General features: G+C 41.9%; 1 protein-coding gene across 2 annotated transcripts in view; it reads left to right on the forward strand.

Moving 5' to 3' along the window:
* The window catches only part of Plekha8 (pleckstrin homology domain containing A8), a 63,008-nt gene that overhangs the window by 36,729 nt on the left and 6,106 nt on the right, over positions 1-20,173 (forward strand). The window contains exons 10-13 of one of the 2 annotated variants that reach the window (XM_041640263.1): positions 3,088-3,146; positions 4,044-4,174; positions 4,703-4,773; positions 12,835-12,942. In XM_041640263.1, coding sequence (XP_041496197.1) covers positions 3,088-3,146; positions 4,044-4,174; positions 4,703-4,773; positions 12,835-12,942 — 369 coding nt within the window. Of the gene's footprint in view, positions 1-3,087; positions 3,147-4,043; positions 4,175-4,702; positions 4,774-12,697; positions 12,760-12,834; positions 12,943-20,173 lie in introns of both variants that reach the window. The other variant, XM_041640262.1, reaches the window with a different exon arrangement.

Genomic DNA, 20,173 nt, shown 5'->3' on the forward strand with positions numbered 1-20,173 from the left:
TGTATGTGTGTTAATATGTGTGAGGGAGTGGGTGCACAGTGTGTTCATGTATGTAGGATTTAGAGGTTGATGTCAGGTGCCTTCTTCCATTGGTCTCCACTTTATTTACAGTGCTCCTCTGTCAGATCCTATGCCTCCCAAATACTGTGATTATAGGTGGTTTCTGCACCTTCCCAGCTTTGGCATGAGGTCTGGGGACCTGAACCCTGGCCTTCACACTTGAACAAGTGCTCCATACACTAAATATCTCCCAAACCCTCTTCATGTTTTCTAAATTGAGATATAACTTGCATCTAGAACTTAAGTGTTGTGATTGTAATTTTGATAAATGCACCTACCTATATATTCTACTTTCCTGTCAAAGAAGAGGACATTTTCATCTCCCTAGAAGATTCCTGTGCCAGTTGTTTCACAATTCATTGTGAAGCCTGAGGCAGTAATTGTACTGATTCCTGGCACCATAGTTTAGTTTTTCCTTGTCTATCTGAGTGGAATCCTGTTGTCTACTCTTGTATCTGGCATTTCTCACTCTGTGTGTTTGGAGATTCATCCCCATGGTGTGTATATTCCTCATTTTCTCGGGTGTCTAGGACAAGAACTTCCAGTGCTGCTGAGTCACTGAATTACTATCCCTTTTGTGATAGCCCGTAGGAGCAGACGCTAGCACAGCTGCATACTCACAGCTGCCTCATGCTGGGATTGCAGCCGCTTCACCTCTTCACATTTGCTGGTGTAGGTACTTCAAGTTTAGGCCATCCTTGTGTCTTCCGTGGCCCTCGTGGTAGCTTTAATTTGCATTTACCAGTGACTGTGGTGTTGAGTATGTTATCATACAATTATTGCCACTGAAATACTTTTTGTTGTGATGTGTTTCTCCAAATTTAGCCTATGTTTAAAATTGTTTATTTTTATTACTTAGGACACTATTACTGAAGATGTTCGTATTATTGAATTTTGAGAATTCTTTAAATATTCCAAGTAAAATCCCATTATAGACATGGATCAAAAATATTTCTCCCACAGACTCTTCATTTGCCTATTTATGTTTTAAAATATCATTTTGTAACTCGGTTTTTTGAAAATAAGTTTTATATTTTGACAAAGTTGATTTTTGTGTTAATGCTTTCAGTTGTCCTATGGTTACTTTTAATCAAGGGTCATAAAGATGCTTTCTCATAATTTTTCTAGATTTTTAATTTTTATATTTATGATGTGTGTATAGGTGTATGTGTGCTTATGTGTGTGCACACATGTTTTCGTGTGTGCACATGTGTGCTAGAATACGTGTGCACAAGTGTACATTCTTACAGAAGCTAGAGGACAACTTTGGGTGGTCTTCCTTATGCCACCCACATTGTTTTTTTGAGACAAAGTATCTTACTGGCCTGTAGCTAAACAAGGATCTTCCTGCATCTAACTCCCCAGTGTCCCCACCAATATTGAAACTGTCAGCATGTGCCACCATGCCTAGTCCATCCCCCATCCATGAGTGCTAGGGACCAAAGGCAGGGAGGGACTTTCCAGCCTCCTCAGCCCATAGTCCGTGCTGGACTTTCTTTTCGTTATGTGTCATGATGACTGAGGGTCATTTTTGTCTTAATTATAATCTAGCTATTTAAGAACCATTTGCCAAGAAAAACAATGGCCAGTATCTTGTTAGGTTGCCCTGGCCATCTGCTCCCAGACCTGTAGACCTATAAAATGGGTCTCTTTTCTGCTCCCATGATTTGTTTGTATTTCCTTAGAGTCTTAAGTATGTAAAGCTCAAAATCAGAGATTATACGTCTTCCAATTTTATTTCTTTTCATGATCGTTTTTTGGCAATTCTAGGTCCCTTACAGGTATGTATTATTTTAGTTTTATCTTACCTATTAAAAGGCTTCTGGGATTTGATTAAAACTGCATTGAATTTGTAAGCCATCTGAGGAAAATTACCTAACATTATGCCTTCTAGTCCATTAGTATGATGTATATGTGTGTGTTAATTTAATGCATGTATTTTTATATACACAAGTATGTGAAATATATAAATATACATATATACCTTTTATTATGTTTATTTTCTCTAAATAAAAACTTTGTGTTTTTTTGGAATAAACTTCGGAATTTTATGGGTTTCATGTTTACATATGTACTATTAATATATGTAGATGCATTGTTGTATGCTGGTAGTTGTTTTTATAGTCATGAAATCAGATAATTTTATAAAGTGTTTTTTCTGCAGCTATTGAAATTTATGTTTTTCTGGTAATTACCTATATAACGAACTACATTTTTATATTCATTTACATTCATTCCTGTTTTGCTGTGTTTCTACCATCTTATTTTGTGTTTTCTGTTTTGTCCTTTTTGTTCTTATTTCCTGGCTTTGAGCCAATGAAGCTATTGTTCTTCAGTATGCTGTTTTGTTTCATATGTGGGTTTGTTTTTAACTATGTTGTTTTGAACCTTTTTAAAAATCAGATATTTTTTAGAATTCATTATTTTTTCTCTGCTGCTTTTATATTATACTTTAAAGATTATGTTTAGTAAACCCAAATAATTAAAATTAGTAAGTTAGACGTAACAAAAATTAAAATTAGTAGTGTAATCAAACCACATGTAATTTTCAGTTTATAGAAGATATATTAAAATAGTAAAATAAAAATTAATATATCTTTTGAGATATAGCATATCTGTAATGTGATAGAAACATACAGTTATTACAGATAGCCATTAATGAAGTAATTTTCATTCTCTGGGAACAAATCTTTAAAATCTAATAGTGTATTTTAGGCTTTCGATTCAGCAAGTATGAAGCCAACCTAAAGGATCTCAAATGGGTACTGTAAACTTAAGAGGCATTTTCATCAGATGTACCACATAGGACCTGGTTACTGGGACTCATCTCAGCAGCATGAGGGAGAAGCACTGCTGACCAAGTCCAGTTCCAAAGCCAATGTTTAGAAAAGTACTTAGAAGTCAGAGTAATATTGGAGAAAAGATCTTCTAAACGTGTTATTACTGTACAGATATTTTGTTATATGTGTGTGTTTCCTACATTTAAAAAAAAACTTTTTCAAAAATATTTCCACTACTGTCTTTCAGACAAACTTGGTCCTACAGTGTTTGCACCTGTGAAAATGGATCTTGTTGGAAATATCAAGGTGAATATACTGACTTGTCTCTGTAGAGCCGTGTCTGTAAAGGAATGGTTTTCACTCCTTTTGTGTTTGACAAGAGTAAATCAGAGGGGGAAAAATCCTTCACACTGGGAAATTTCAGGAGCAGAATGACTGGGGTAGCCCTGATATGTGATAGAAACAAGCCTTTGGTAGGCTGACCTCTTTAAAGGTCAGAGCTGGGTCAGTGGAGAGTCACTCATGTCGGCAATGATTGCATGCCCTTTGGAGTTAAATAATAACAAGGAACATTTCTCCACAAATATCACTAGCAATAGCTATCATTTGTCTGGGGCTACTCAAAAGGCCAGCTTTCTGGTACATCTGTGAAGCTGTCATCAACAGGAAGTGAGCCTCCTTCCCAGAAAAGCCAGAGTTGTTTGTATTACATCTAACATCCCAGTACTTGCGTGGCAGAGGCAGGAGAATCTCTGAGAGTTCAGTGGTAACCTGTCTACAGAGTGAGTTCCAGGACAGCCAGGGCTATGTAGAGAGTCCCTGTCTCAAAAATAAATTAGAATACAGTCCCCACCACCAGGTATGCTATGTTGAAGAAGTTGGAAGGTATCTGTGGATACCTTTCTGGCATGTTTGGAGAGGTGGTGAAGTATATGGGGTCACTCACGCAGTGAATGTTCAGAGGTGAGCAAAGTTCCCTCAAGAATATTGCTTAAAACCTGTGACTGTTGAAGTTACTTAAAGCCTCATAGAATTTTTGGAATGTTTAAAACACTCACCCTGAAAACATAAGGAGGATAGTAAAGTCTCGCTTTGGCTTCTTAGACTCTTCTTGCTTCTAAATTTGAATATTGTACTGATACAACTGGTAATATACAGTTTTCATCTTAAGCAGTTGTCCTGTTTCTTGTTTTCGTTTTCCAGAAGGTGAATCAGAAGTACATAACCAACAAGGAAGAGTTTACTACCCTCCAGAAGATAGTGCTGCATGAGGTGGAGGCGGATGTAGCTCAGGTTAGGAACTCAGCGACCGAAGCCCTCTTGTGGCTGAAGAGGTGAGGCAGTCAAGTGGAGCGAATACATGCTCAGTCCAGCTCAGCCGAGATGCCACAGCTCACTGTTGCCTTGGGATAAAGGATCCACCAAACGTTAGACTTTGTAGAAAGTCTGATCAGCTTCATAGTGATAGCTATGAATCGTGGAAGTATTTGTAAGATCAGAATTCTAGGAAAGCCAATGAGTTTCTCTTTAAGTGAGTGTTTTTCCGCTTGAATGGCAGTGCCTGGGGAAACACTGAACTCAGAACCAGTTTCTGAACCCCTGAATTTGGTGTGGGGTTCTAGAATTTTCATTTCTAATGAATTCTAGATGATGCTAAAGCCACAATCATAGCACTATAATTTGAAGCACTGCATTAGGAATATCAGAGTGGGTGAGGGGAGTGTCCAGAGCTTTCTAATAGGAAGCCAGTCAGAAGGGCCTCTGTCCATCCTGTCTGCTCCCTGCCTTGCCTGAGACACTTATATAAAAGCTAGCATCTGCCATCAGAACTTTGAATAATATTCTTCTCTCTTCCATTTTAGAGGTCTCAAATTTTTAAAGGGCTTTTTGACAGAAGTGAAAAATGGGGAAAAAGATATCCAAACAGCACTGAGTAAGTGTGCTTTGTCATATTTTTATTGTCTGCATGTAGACTTGAGATGGAGACCCTGGAGGTGGGGACAGAGCATAAGGGACATCTCTGCTTCTGTGGGTTTGGTTTTCTTTCCTTTTTTTAAATTTCATTTCTTCTTACATGCTTTCTTTAAACGGGATCTGTGAGGATGTGATTTAGTGGTAGTGGATTTACCTAGCATGTATGAGGCCCTGGGTTCAAACCCTCTGTCATAAGAACAGAATAAAGGGAGGGAAAAAAAGTACCTATGCAGTGACTAGGTCATCCAGGTCTGGCTTATTAAAAGTCAGTTTATCGTCCTAATTTACCATGAGGTTAGCTTTTGTACATGAGTTTGCAGGTATTTGAAGAACAGCTCATTTTAGAGTGCATGAAAGTAAGCGGAAGGGGGAATCTGAAGGAGCTAGGGGCCAGTTGTCATCCTGCACCCCTCCACATGCCCGTTTTGTAGTGATAGAGCCAAGACTGCAAGAAAGGCCTTTGTGAGAGGAGATTGACCTGTATGTCCACCACAGTGTGGTAACTATAGCATTCAGGTGCTTCTTAGTGTGTAAATACTGGTAGATGGGTTGTGGGTTGGTGCATATGTTAGAATAGTTTTGACAAACTAGACTTCATAGAAGCTTCACAACGCACTGATTATAACATGACTGAATCCTCACTCTGGGTCTGTGGAAATCATGTCGCATGAGTCTTTTTGTTTGTGTACTTGCTCTGGTATTATTGTCACTGTGTAGCCCAGGCTGGCCTCCAACACATGATCCCATGCCTCAGTCTCTTGGGTGCTGGAATGATAGGCATGTGCCAACATACCAGACCTTCATAAGTCTTGGGATATGTGGAGGGAGTGAAATTCTTGTTATTCTAAAGCCTGGATAATTAATTATGTGTTGAGACACAAAGTCAGGTATTATGTGGCCATTGTTATAAACAGAAAAATTAGCTAATTCTGTGCCTTTGGGGAGAGTTTGAATATTCTTTGTGGTACTTTTTTCAGTTTCCTAGAGATTGTCTTCCCTCTTGACATGAGTTCTGAGACCCTGTCCCATTGAAATTTGCCCTGTCTGTCCTGGCTAGAAACTGCTAAAGTGCCATGTGACGGCTATGCTGACGATTCTGTAGCACTTTAAAAATAGGCACAGCTTAACTATGTCAGTTCCATTTCACTCAGGAGAGAACTGAAATTGTGAGAGATTTAAATGCTTGCTGCAGATCCTAGAGTCATCACATCACACATGACATTGGTAACCGCAAGAGAATGGGGCTTACTTATCCCAACTCACAAGTAGAAAGGTTGTTTATCTCAGATGCCAAACCAGAAATTCCTCTTCAGACCAGCTTCTTAGCATGGAAAGTTCTTACTGAAAGGGTGACTTCCCTGTAGGAAGGGCCAGAGATGATGCTCTGTGCCTCGCAGGTCACACCCATGAGCCAGGGCAGTGCTGATGGTGCTCTTTGCTGCAGCTGGGAGAAAGGATCCTGATGCTCACACTGCTGTGCTGGAACAGGAGGGCTTTGACCTTTCTGCATTTGTTTCTCTAGTCGGAACTTGTGTTTGTTTGTTTGTTTGTTTGTTTGTAGGCAGGATCTCATGTAGCCCAGGATGGCCTCCAACTCAATATGCTCCTGAGGATACCCTTGGAATTTGGGTCCCCTCTGCCTCCAGCTCCCAAGTGATGGGCTTATAAGCCTGTATCAGCACTCTTGGTTCTTGCAGTGCTGGGGCTGGGGACTCAAACCCAGGACTTCACACACACCAGGCACGCACTCTCCCCCGAGCTACCCATTCCCACAGCACTCTGGCTGGTACATTGACTTGAGCAGCAGACCGGCCCCAGAAGATGTTGACTCTGTGAAGAGAAACTGAAGGCCGATGTTGCTATGTAACTGAAGATTATCGTGGCCAGGCCTCCCCACTCTCCCTTCAGTGCTGTTCTTGGAAAAGAAAGGGAACTGTGAATTCGAAATTTCATTCTGACATTCAGGCTTATTTCAAAGGTCTTAAGTGGTGTCTTTTTAATAACCCTATTTTCTGCTACCGTTCAGTGTGAGGAGATAAAGTACCCTAGCCCTCACCCCTCATACATGGCTGCAAACAAACTACAGACAGACATGGTTTAATTCCTACTTCATCCCTATGTGGGTATTTCTTTCGTGTTGTTTCATACCTATAGTATTTTGTCACTTCTGTCCATATTTCTCTCATCCTCTTCCACTCCTGCTGAACTCCTTCTCCATAAATACTCCTCACACTTTGAATTCCCCTTTAAAGTATAAAAGCCAGTATTCAGCAGGAGGGCCTTAGAAAAGCCAGTCACAGACCCAGACTCTATGAGCTCTAGTCTGTCAGTGCATGCTAAGGTTCTTAGGCACCCCAGGCAGGCTTGTTCACCATTGGCTGAGGTTTTTCTGTCCTGTCTGGTCCTGCAGCCTACATTAATTATAAACTGATTGACCCATTAGCTCAGGCTTCTTATTAACTAATTCTTATATCTTATAAGAATTATCCATAATTTTTGTCTGAGTTAGCCATGTGGCTTGGTACCTTTTTTGGTGAACCAGTCACATCTTGCTTCCTCTGAGGCTGGGTCACAACTACAGAATGAGCTTTCCTCTTCCCAGAATTCTGTTCTCGTCACCCCACCTCTACTTCCTGCCTGCTTGTCCCACCTATACTTCCTTCCTGGCTATTGGCCAATCGGCGTTTTATTAAAATATAATTGACGGGGTACAAACCATTGTCCCACAGCAAATGGCAAACATGGTCTTAAGAGAACCATTTACATTAAGTTGTTCAGACCTTAGAGGCTCCTTGATGTAGATTTCTTCCGGGACAATGGCTTTGCTTGTCTTATTTAAAATTATAGCCTCTGTAAGTGGAGCTGCTAACTTGTCTGACTTGAATGAAGGTGACTATGTAGATAAAATAGTGTATTGCAGGGTCCACTGAGATGACTCAACAAGTAAAGGCACTTGCCATCACGTCCAGTGGCCTGACTTTGATTCCTGGGACCCACATGGTAGAACTCCCACAAGTTGTCCCCTAACCCGCACATACATTGTTATATATACAGACTCCTACAGATATATCATAAAACATTTAAACACTATACAATTTATATGCTGCATGTAAGCAAATTAGCTTGCTTCTTTAAATTCTAAAACTTTATTTAAATTTAGCTACTACTAAATAGTACCCAACTATAGCCATAACAGTAACTGTTTGGTTTTTGTTTGCTTTGTTTTCTGGCAGTACTAGGGGTCCAAACCAGAGCCTCACACATGCTGAGAGAGTGCTCTTATACTAAGCTAAGGAGTAATTCCCAACACCCAGAGGGAAACCTGAGGCTTTATTTTGCCACATTTGCTCTTGAGCTTGGAGTTGATTAAAGTGAAACAATTGGGGTGGTCTCATTCAGCAATGGCTCTGTGTTGTTAGTGTCCCCTGACACTCAGGATCATCTCAGGAAGATCAGATCCCAGTGATAGGGTCAATGGTTTGCCCCGTGATGGAGCCAATTGTAGATGCCACAATCAAAAGGTTTTGAAAACCATTCTTGGCAGTGGAAGTGCAGAAGCAGCCCTGGCATTCCTAGCATCATTGTTCTAAACGTTACTTGCTCTGCCCTGTATCTCAGCAGGAAGGCAAATTCACACACCGTACCTCGTAACAGCTTTGTAAATGTAAACCAAGATCTGGACCAAAACAGTAAGAAAAGTTTAAAGGATGCTAGGTCAGGTATTTAATGTGAAAGGCCATCCTAGACAAGCAGAACTAAGTGAGAATGCAGGGAAAATATTTAATATTGGATCAAAACCTGACTAATTATTCTGAAAGCATGAAGGGGCAGGAATTCACAGCAGGCCTTAATCTGGCAGGGTTGCCTTATGATAAGTGTGCTCATGACAGTGTCCCCCGTTAACATGGGGCGTGTCTGGGGGCTTGCTCAGTATCTGCCCTTGGTTACTGAATTGATGCTTCCTCCTGTGATTTTCCTCACTAGAGCTTCACAAGATTTCGTGGAGTTCTTTCTTAGTTTAGTTTTGGGTTCTTGAGATAGGGTCTCTCTATGTAGTCCTGGCTGTCCTGGAGCTCAGTGTATAGACCAGATTGGCCTCAAACTCAGAGAGATCCACCTGCCTCTGCCTCTTAAGTGCCGGGATTAGAAGTGTGTGCCACCATGCCAGGTTCATTTATGTCTTTTAGAGGCCAAAAAATCCTGCCAGATCACAGAGCATGCCTCATGGTAATGAGAATTCCAGTGAAGATTAATGCTTCTCATTACTTAGCCTTCTTTGTGTAACCAAACTCGATCAGGTTAGACTTCATCTTATTTCAGTACAGCTTCACATGACAGTTACTTGCAGCCCTAGTAGTCAGCTAAGAACTTTTGACTTTTTTATGCATTTTTAGTTTGTCTAAATATTTTGAATTTCATTTTAGTCTTCCTAGACTTTCGTTAGGACCCAGCCCAAGTTGTATCTTCTCTCTTCTCCATCATAGCAGGTAGAACACTCACCATCAAGGTCAGGGTGCAGGCATAAGGAACAGCCACTTCCTCTGATTGGACTGTGTGGGAAACACAGGTGGCATGTGGTAAGATGTTCCCTGTCCTTAGGCTGCTGCCCATGTTTTAGATCTTCTCTACTTCCTGCCCTTTAGAAGAAGGGCATGGAGAAGGGTTTCCAGAGGGTTTGGAATGGTTGACTTAGGTGGCACAATGCAGGAAATGTGTTCCCCCAGAGGTTGCAGAGCACTGAATCCAGAGCAGTTTCCCAGCCAGGGCCTTTGTAGCTGAGGCTTGAGACCAGAACAGCACTGTTTGCTGTGTAGTGTAAGGAAGTGAGTCTCAGCCTGTCGGTTCCCTCCACAGTTGTAATTAAGATGAGGATGGGTTTGTTTATATATAAAAATAATACTCTGTATAGGGATATTTTCTATAAAAAGGAGAGTTTCTCTGGAGTGCTGTGTATTAGTTTAATCTACCAATTTCTTTAGCCCCCACGTTTAAAAACTGTGAGTTTTTACATGTCAGGGTACACACCATGTTGCCATGCTCTTTCTCTTCTCCATTAGATACTGTACAACCAGGGAAGGGATATGTTCATGTTTTCAGAACTGCCACTGAGCCCTAGGTAACTCAGAATCCATGACCTAGTGATCTAAGATCTTGCCGTTTGATCCCAGCCTCTTTCCTGTCCCAATGAGCTGCTCCTGATTGCGCAGCCTGGCCCAGTTCCATGAGTCCTCATCTGTAGCCTCATCTTCCCCTTCTGTATACCCCCTCCAGCCTTCAGGATCCCTGAAAGCCCTGGCTGCTGTACCAAGGCTGCGTCAGTGTCTGTTCCTTTGGCACTAGAGTACAGTTTGTCATCTAAACGTATTTATAGGATAATGGTGTGCTAACAGTCCAGATCCTTCTGGATCCAGTAAGTTCTAAGGGCAGAGGATTGACTAAGGTTAACTCATCTGGAAATCCTCTGCTTTCCACAGTGTGTGAAATGTAGTAGATGAACTCTGAACTCTTGGTGAGTGAAACAGCTTTCACTAGAGATACTCTTTTTTTGTTTTTGTTTTTGTGAGACAGGGTTATACAGTGTAACAGTCATGGCTGTCCTGGAACTCACTTTGTAGACCAGGCTGGCCTCACAATCACAGATCTGCCTCCCAAGTGCTAGAATTAAAGGTGCGCACCACCACTGCCTGGTTCAGAGCAGATTTTCATAATGGCATTTAATACACTGGCTGGATTAGGGTCACAGGAAAGCAAGGAGTCTTACTACCTTTCCGCAGTAATTATGGGTTCAAGTAGCTCCTTAGATAGCTGAGAGGGTTAGACGTATGACTGTTGTACTGGCTTTCCTCAGGACTATGTCTGGCACTGCCCCCCTGTGCTGTACTCTCTGTACTGTGTGAGTCAGTAGTGCTCTTCCCATGACGTCATCACCAAAGCCCTGGGTACCTTCTAAACTTCCCACATGCCGTCCCGGAGTCAGCTAAGTGTCAGGCTTCCATGGAGGATTTGTGCCTTTAACCAGGTCCTGGCCTGCTCATACTATGTACCTAAGGGGAAAAAATAAATTTTACCTTGGGCTCTCCTTTCAACTATATCTAAGAATTTCTCCATAATTGCATTTAATTTTTCCCTTCTGCATGAGCTACCACACTAATGCTGACATCTCATCCTGTTCCAGACTCTAGATAGCCAAGGGATTCTTTTGTATTTATAATCTGAGTCTTACATATAAAGTATGTTACAGAATATATTGAAGCATTCTTTTATAGAAATATGTTTGTACAAATTCCAATTATGCAAAATGGAAATGATAATACACCCTGAAATTTTTAATAAAACCTTATCCAAAATATTGGACTAGAAGTTGGCTAAAATTGCATAATTTTAAAGCTGTGGTAGGCTATAGTCCTTCTAAGCTGCAGCCATGTGGCAGTGCTGTACTTAGCAGCTGAGCACAGTGTCCTGTGCTCTGTACTGTTTCCCCACATAGGAACTCATGCTCGTAGTTCTAGGACTTGTCTTCTGTGCATCTGCCCTGGCCAGAGCCGAGCTGACTGTACAGCCTGGCACAGTGTCACCTAAGCCTTCACTGGTACAGTACCCACACTCACCCTGAGTAGCACAGGAAGGTAGATAGGTTTGGAATAGATAACTTAGATGTGCTCAGGAAAAACATGGAGCTAAAGGTCGAGCCCCCCTATAGTGTGCTGTGCAGATAACCCAAGGATGCCATGTGCTCCTGGAGACGATGTGTAGACACGGATGAAACTTAGGAAGAAGGTGCATGGTGGGCTTCAGATTGTCTTCTGAGAATATATATATCTTGTGGAAATGATGGAAAATCAGTTATGAATTTTCTTCTTTTCTGTATCTTTTTTTGGCTTTTTGAGATAGGGTTTCTCTGTGTAACAATAGCCCTAGCTGTCCTGGAACTAGCTCTGTAGACCAGACTGACCTCAAACTCACAGAGATTCACCTGCCTCTGCCTCATGTGAATTTTCTATATATTAAGTTGCCCAATATTTCAGAAAATGTATCCCTTGCATAAAATACCATCCTTTGCTCTTAGGATTTTTTAAATTAAAATTACTATATACCAGTTTTAAAATCTCACTTTAAAATATCTTGGGACCAGAATAATAGGCAGTTATCTTTATCATATAGCATGTGAATAACTTTATTAACAGCTCCCTACACTTGCTTTATGACTAACTTCAGGCCATCCTGTTCAGACATTTTGTTTTGCTTTGTTTTGTTTTGAGATAGTCTCTCTCTGTTGCTTAGACTGACCTCAAAGGTTTTGCCTTGAATGACTCTCCTGCCTTAGCCTGCAGAGTGGCTGGAGCTGTAGGTACAGACAGTCCCCATGGTTTTTCCATAACATTTCAGAGGTTTGGGGCTTTTATATTGTATATTCAAGGCTATAGGGCATTAAGAAAAAGGTTTGCTATCTCAGGAGCAAATTAGGTCAAGAACTTAAAGATTATTTCGCTGCGGGAGAGACGGTGATTAGAGAAGGCACATAAGCCTGGCCCAGGCTTAGGCTACATTTCAAAGAACTGTGTTTTAAGTTAATTACATTCTAATTGTATTTAGTCATAGTTTCCTGTACCTTTTCTCTCTACTTACTGCTTTCTATATGAGCATTTTCCCACTATGATAACAAACTGAAGTTCAGATACAGTGGCCCCAGTATAGGTGAAAATGCCTAGTTTTCTTAATGCAAGAAAAGAAGAGGGGTAAGAAGGGAAAGTGGGAGTCTGAGTGTGCTCCTCTGTAGCACTGGGGGTTCAAAGCTTGGGAATTAGATTCTAACCCAGTAGTAAGCGTGCATTAAACAGTGCACTGTACAGATCACACCTCACAAAAATCTTTTCTTTTTCAAGATAACGCATACGGCAAAACATTACGGCAACACCATGGCTGGGTAGTTCGCGGGGTTTTTGCGGTAAGTCATTCCTTTCCTCTAAAGTTTGTGTGATCAGGAAGGTGTGTTTTGTTTTGTTATTTCTGTTTGCTTTAGTTTTGGAGAGAAAACAAAAATTGCCAGCTCACTTATGCTTGTCGGCCTTTGGAATGTGGACTGTCAGCAGTAGAAAACATCAGCACTCCCACAGACTAGCAAATACTCGTGAGTAGAGCGTTTCAGTGACACTTGAGCTCTGTAGTCTGTCTTCCTAGAGGGAATGGAGGCTGGGCAGCCATGCAGAGAGCTGGGTGCAGGCTGTGATTTCCAGTACCACCAAGGAGAGATTAGGTCCAGCTGTGAGTTCCAGCTAACGGCTCCCTTTGCTGCCCATTCTGTCAGCCCTATTCATTCTCAACTCTTGGTTCATTTTGCCGTTGCTGTTTTTATCTGTGTCAAATATTAACTGTGTGGGTACACCAGGCAGGGTTGGTCATCCCTTCTTAAACAGTCGTTATGACAGTGAAGACACTAGACACTTGTATGCATGTTCACCTACTACCAGCCATTTCTTCTTCCTGGCATTTTGTTTTACCTTCCTAACTTTTTAAAAATACATTTTGATTTAATCTTTTAAATACTGATCTAGTTTATATATTTCTTTAAATATATAGTTCTACTTATAAGTATATATATGTTTATGGAATGTATATAATTATATAAATTCATATTTTTACATTTTGCTACAGTATAATTCTGTTGTCTTTATGCATACTTAATAGATTCTGTGGTGACTTTTTTTGTTGTTTGTTGTTGAGGATCAAGCCCTCAGCGTCATGTGCTAAACAGGCACTATTGCACCAGCCCCTGTTAGGACCATTTTGATATCTTGATAGTCTAAAAATAAATCCTATTCTTAATGACTGCCTAATACATTCCATAATATGTGAGTTTGTTCATAGCAGCAGCACAAAATCTGCTCCCATACATTCTTGTACTAAAATTCTTACTTTCTTAAAGTAGATTGCTGAAAGAATTGCCTATCAAATACCAAGCATTGCATCTACAGCTCACAGTTTAGAGCACCTGTCATGCACTAAACGCTGTTTTCCGTTAGGACACAAAGTTAGTAGCCCCCTAACACGGAAATAACTGCCTTTCCCTGCTGTAGTCAGAGACCTGACACAGATGGAGCTAGCCCATCTGCTGTTGTTTGATGTTGCTGGTATTTAAGCAATGCATGAGTTCAAGCATATGGTCACAAAGCACTTGCTGTAGATGGGTCAAGTCTGAGCTTCACTGGCCTTACAGCCTCATAGTTACTCCTCAGGTCATCACACTTTGAAAGGCTTATTGCATTTTCTAGTGTACCAACTGGCCGATCTCAGTGGCTCAGAGAACACATCTTTCGATCCCTGGAATCTGACTAATTTGCCAACCAAGTAGTGAACCTTAATCCTCAAACACGTCAAGTCTGAACAGATGTCAGCCAAGCTTCTGCCACCAGCTTGCTGATACCCAGCTGTCACTTGACCTTCCTGTTTCCTCTCCAGCCAGACTGGGAGGTGAGCTCAGCATTGACCCTGCCTCTTTTTTCCTAGAGCACTGGTCTGACTGAGTAAAGACTTAGACTAACAGTTGTTTCCTTAGCGATTTTGAAGCCTCAACTATTTTCTCCAGCTTCCATTATCACTGCTAGAAAATTCAGTGTATCTCCCGCCCTGGTCTGTATCAGCTATATCTGCCATCAAGATAAGGAGAATTATGTATACTTTCCTTTTATTTATGCTCTAAAATTTCATGATAAGCTTTTCTTTGTTTTTCATCATTTAAATTACAGGGCCTGCCCTTCAGTACTAGAAGATTTTCTACACTGTACTTTGAATAACTAACTACCTTATTTTCCTTTTCTGTCTCTCGCCTTTATACTTACCCTGTCTTCTGAATGTTAATTATGTGCCAGGCTTTGGTAAAACATTTTCATATGATCTTAATCTTGAAAATAAGAAAAGGAAAGTTCAGCTACCTTCTATAGTTGAGGAAAGTAAGGTTCTAGGAAGTTAAACACTTTGCTCAGTTCTTCAAATGAGTATGTGAAAAATCTGAGATTCAATGATACAAGCCACTCTTCCTTCACAGGTGGGTAGAAGGGACTCTCAAAGGCTTTCACAATATATGGGGAACCATTATAGATCCTCTGCTGTCCAGGAGAGCCAAGCCTAGTGAAATTCAGAAAGGGGCTTTGGCCAGCTGGGAATAGCCAGACTAGCCAAACTGCAGTGAGAGGTGGGGAGCGAACCTGGGAAGTCATCCACTGAGAAGAGGCGTGGTGTGGTCAAGAAGCAGCACAGAGTGAGCCTAGGTTTCAGACCTGGTCCCGAGTGCCTGAGACTTATAGTGTTTATACAAGAATAGAGATAGAAACTTCATGGTTCTTACAAATTATGATTATAATATCAGTACCAAAGCAAACATTATCTCTCTATTAGTTACTTGTCACTGCAACAAAATTCCTGACAGAGCAGTAAGAAAGGAAAGCGAATTTCAGCTCAAAATCTGAGGGTGCCGTTGTGTTAGAGAGGCCATTGCAGCAGTAGCTCAAGCAGCTGGTCACATGACTTCCATAGTCAGGAAGCAGAGAGGTGAATTCTGCTGTGTTCCCTTTTCACCTAGACTGAGGCCCCAGTCCATGGAGTAGTGCCTTTTACGGTGAGAGTGAATCTCTCCAGCCTTAACTGGCCCCACCTTGAAGCTTACCCACAGATGTGCTCACAAGATTGTCCCCTTAGAGATCCTGTATACTGTCATGTTGACACTGTTGTCATCATGAATCTACCCTTTTTACCATCGCTCATGCCATCCCATCACACAAAATGCATTCAGTCCAACTTCAGAAGTTATTATTTTATTGTCTTTAACAATTCCAAAATTGTTCAAAAGTCTCCTTAACTTTGAGTCACTAAAGAGTTTTTAAAAATCAAGTTACATTCTCCCAACATACATAGTGAAATTACCGGGCACAAGTGAGAACAAATCACGAAACCCACTTTAAGAGTTTATTAAGAGAGAGAAAGACACATGCCTGAGGAAGTGGTGCGGGCCAGGAAGGCAGTAGTTACCTCTTCAGAAGAGGGACGGAAGGAGAGCATGGAATGGGCATGTCTGGCCTTTAAAGGCTGCCTAGCTCAAGTGTACAGGGGCCTACATAGCTGTAGTTGCCTCCTGCGTAGATCATGTGACCATGCAGCACGTAAATCAGGTAGGGCTTGAAGGCCCTGGGTGGCTATGTAAACTGTCTGAACGCTTGATGGTGCATGTGTGGCCTCAAACCAGGAAGTTCCAGCGTTTGGGGTGATTAGACATTTTGCCAAAGCGCTGGGTGATGGAAACCTAACACATAGTAGGGCACAGAGTAGACATTCCAGTTCTAGAAGAGAGAAGTTGGGGGGGGGGGCATAACATGGGAACGTAAGACTAAAACCCAGAGGGGAAAACACCAAATTCTGTAGCTCCAAATGTGGTGTCTAGGGAACACGATTGACTCACTGTACTCCATAGTGCCTGGCCGCCCTGCCCTGCAGCTCTGCAGCTCTGCAACTGTAGCACATGGAGCCTTTCTCTTGAGCCACCTCTAATCCATGTCTCTAGCTTTCCTCAGTGGATATCTCATGGTCCTGGCATCTCCGTCATCTTGAATTCTCCATTGCAGCTTGGGCTTCCCGTTCGCAGGCAGCTTTATGCAGTGGGCTCCCTGGGCCTTCTTGCAAGGAAGCCAACCTTGCCTTGTGTAGCTTGACCTCAGGCATTCTGGAATCTCAGTCAAGCCTGTGAGACTTCCTCACTCTTGCATCTGTCATGGCTGTAAGGCCAGTAACACAAGGACAGTATTCCCAAGTTTTGCTGTCAGCAGCAAAATGTAGCCTGACATCCCAGTATCCAGTTGCATGGGCCTCTGTGGGTCTTCCAGGATGACCCTGGGAAAACTTCCCTAGGTGGTAGTAGTTAACCAAGGAACCTCTTTGTGGTATTCTCGATTTAGGGTCTCCTTTCAAATGAATTTAATTTTTTTAATTTTATTTTTTTAAATAACCTTTTCTCATTTCACATACCAGTCCCAGTTCCCATTCCCTCCCCCTCTTCCCACTCCCTCCACATTCCCCCCAGCCCATTCCCCATTCAATCCTCAGAGAGAATAAATCTTTCCGTAGGGAGTCAACAAAGTCTGGCACATCACTTGGAGGCAGGACCAAGGCCCTCCCCGCCTGTATCTAGGCTGAGCAAGGTATCCCTTCATAGAGAATGGGCTTCAAAAAGCCAGCTCATACCCTAGGGTAAATCCTGTTCCCACTGCCAGTGGCCCCACAGACTGCCTAAGCCACACTATTGTCACCCGCATTCAGAGGGTCTAATGTGGCGCTATGCAGGTTTCGCCACTGTCAGTCCAGAGTTAGTAAGCTTCCATTAACTCAGGTCAGCTGTTTCTGTGGGTATCTCCATCATGGTCTTGATCTCTTTGCTCATATTATCGCTCCTCCTTCTCTTTGACTGGATTCTGGGAGCTCAGCCCAGTGCCTAGCTGTAAATCTCTGCATCTGCTTCCATCAGTTGCTGGATGAAGGTTCTATGTAATCAATCTGATTACAGGGGAAGGCCAGTTCAGGCGCCCTCTCCACTATTTCTTAGGTTCTTAGCTGGGGTCATCCTTGTGGATTCCTGGCAACTTCCCTAGTACCAGGTGTCTGTGTGTCACCCCTCCCCCCCCATCCATGTTCTCCTCTCTCTCCCCTTCCCCCTCCCCATGAATTTGTATTTATACAAGATGGAGCTTTTGTTGGGTAGGATTTTCCCTCAGGGTACCTTTCCTGTTGTCTCAGACTTTTTTTTTTTTTAATGATGTTAATCTGTACAATTCTAGCTGCTTTCTGGATACTGGCCTTATCTACAAATTTGAGTTTCTTTTCTATGACAGATACCACATTTCTGTTCCCTTTTGTTCTCTGACTATAGAATCAGACCAGAACATGCTACAGCCTGGATGCTGTCTGTCTTCAGGTTTTTATTACTGTGAACAGACACCATGACCCCGACAACTCTTATAAAGGAAAACATTTGATTGAGGTGGTGGCTTACAGTTTCAGAGGTTTAGTTCATTATCATCATGGCAGGGAGCATGGTAGTGTGCAGGCAGATGTAGTGCTGGAGAACTCTGTATTTTGATCCAAAGGCAACAGGAAGTAAACTGAGTGTCACACTGAGTAAGAAGCTTGAGCAAAGGACACCACAAAGCCCACCCCCACAGTGTAACAAATTCCCTCCAACAAGACCACACCTACTCTAACAAAGCTACACCTCCTAATAGTGCCACTCCCTTTGAGGGCTATTTTCTTTCAAACCATCACATTCCACTCCATGGCTTGTAGCCATATCATAATGCAAAAATGCATTCAGTCCAACTTCAAGTCCCCATAGTCTCATATCACAACCTCAAAATTACTTAAAAGTTTAAAATTCAAAGTCTCTTCTGAGATTCATGCAATCTCTTAATCAAAATCAAAAAGCAGATCACATACTTCCAACATATAATGGCACGGGATACACATAGGGTAGGGAGCATAGTGAGGAAATACTTTACCAAAGCAACACTGAAAACCATTTGGGCAAACACCAAACACTGCATCTCCATGTCTGATGCCAAAACACTCTTCAGATCTCCAAGTCCTGGCAGCTTTGTTGACTGCAGTACAACTTCTTTTTCTTGGCTTGTTCTACTCCCTCTTAGCAGGTATCCCACTGCTCTGGCATCTCCAACATCCTGGGGTCTCCATGGCAATTCAGGTTTCAGTTTCACAGCTTTATCAGTGACTTCTGTACTTCCCTTCATGCCTGGCCTCAGCAGCTTTCCTTAGTCTCAAAGGCAAATTCCATAGCCACTTTCTTTTTTCCTTAACTCCAGAACCACATGACTGAAGCTGCCAAATTCTGCTGCTTACTGGGCATGGAACATGACTTTCTTGTTCAGTTACATCTTCTCCAGCCTTCTGTTCTCTATGGTTTTCTTCATTGCCTAAGCTTAACTATTCTGGAACTTGCTCTGTGGACCAGGCTGGCCTTTAACTCATAGATCCACCACCCTTTGTCTCTGGAGTGCTGGGATTAAAGGTGTGCAACACCACACCTGAATCTAAGTTTTTCTCATTTTTGTTTTATTTTTGTTTGTTCTTTTTGTTTTGTTTTGTTTTGTTTTTAAAGACAAGGTTTCTCTGCAGCTCTGGCTGACTTGTAACTTGCTTTGTAGACCAGCCTGGCCTTGAACTCAGAGAGATCCACTTGCCTCTGCCTCCAAAGTGTTGGGATTGTAGGTGTGCACCACCACTGCCCAGCTTCTAAACTTTTCTTTAATTCTTTTCTACAAGTTGGAAACTTAGCTGGATGGAATCTTACCTTGAGGTCACTACTCCCTTTATTCCATTTCTAAATCTGTTTATCTCCTTGATCACAGAACTTAACTCCATTCCACATACTGGTGCTCCTTTCCTTCTCAAATTTTGCATTTTTTGCTCCTTTTAATTTATAGATCTGTTAAAGAGTGACCAGTAATAACTACCACGCAGCAGAGTCAATACTGGACTGTTTTGAGATCTCTTCTGCCAGTGGAATTAATCCAAATTTCTTCACTTTAGCCTCAGGCAGACTCTTTAGACAAGGGCAAAAAGCAGCTACTTTCTTCACTAAACTATCACAAACATGATCTCTAGGCAACGTACTAAAATTCTTCTCTGAAATCTCAAGCCAGCCCCTAACAGTTCAAATCACTCCTTTGCACTATTGTCTACCATGCTCCGACTGGTATGGCCTGTTAAGCAGTTCTTAAAAGCATTCCACTGCTTTCCTAACCCAAACTTGCAAAGTCTAAAGTTCTCCAAAGAAAAGCATGGCCACACCTATCTCAGCATACTCAGACCCCAGTACCAACTTCTGTCTTAGGGTTTCTATTGCTGTAAAGAGACACCATAAGCACTCTTATAAAGGAAAGCATTTAACTGAGATGGCATCCTAGAGTTTCAGAGGTTTAGTCTATCATCATGGCAGTGTGCAGGCAGACATGGTGCTGGGGAATTCTTCTTCTCAGTTTAAAGCAACAGGAAGTAAACTGAGTGTCGCATTGAATGAAGCTTGAACAAAAGAGACCTCCAAGCTCATCCCCACAACACATTTTCTCCAACAAGACCACACCTATTTTAACAAACCCACACCTCCTAATAGTACCACTCCCTTTGGGGGCCATTTTCTTTTAAACCATCAAACTCTCCTGAGATTTCCTCTGCCTAATCTTTGAGTTCAGCCTCACTCAGAGTCTCAGTACCGGCAGAATGCGGTCAGATAATCAATTTGCCAGAATATAATGTGACTGGCCTCTAGTCCAGTTCCCAGTAGAGTTCTTGTTTCTCTCTGAAAC

The sequence above is a fragment of the Microtus oregoni genome, unplaced genomic scaffold (assembly GCF_018167655.1).
Source record: "Microtus oregoni isolate MIOR12 unplaced genomic scaffold, Mior012 000062F_ref0000492, whole genome shotgun sequence".
Lineage (NCBI taxonomy): Eukaryota > Metazoa > Chordata > Mammalia > Rodentia > Cricetidae > Microtus > Microtus oregoni.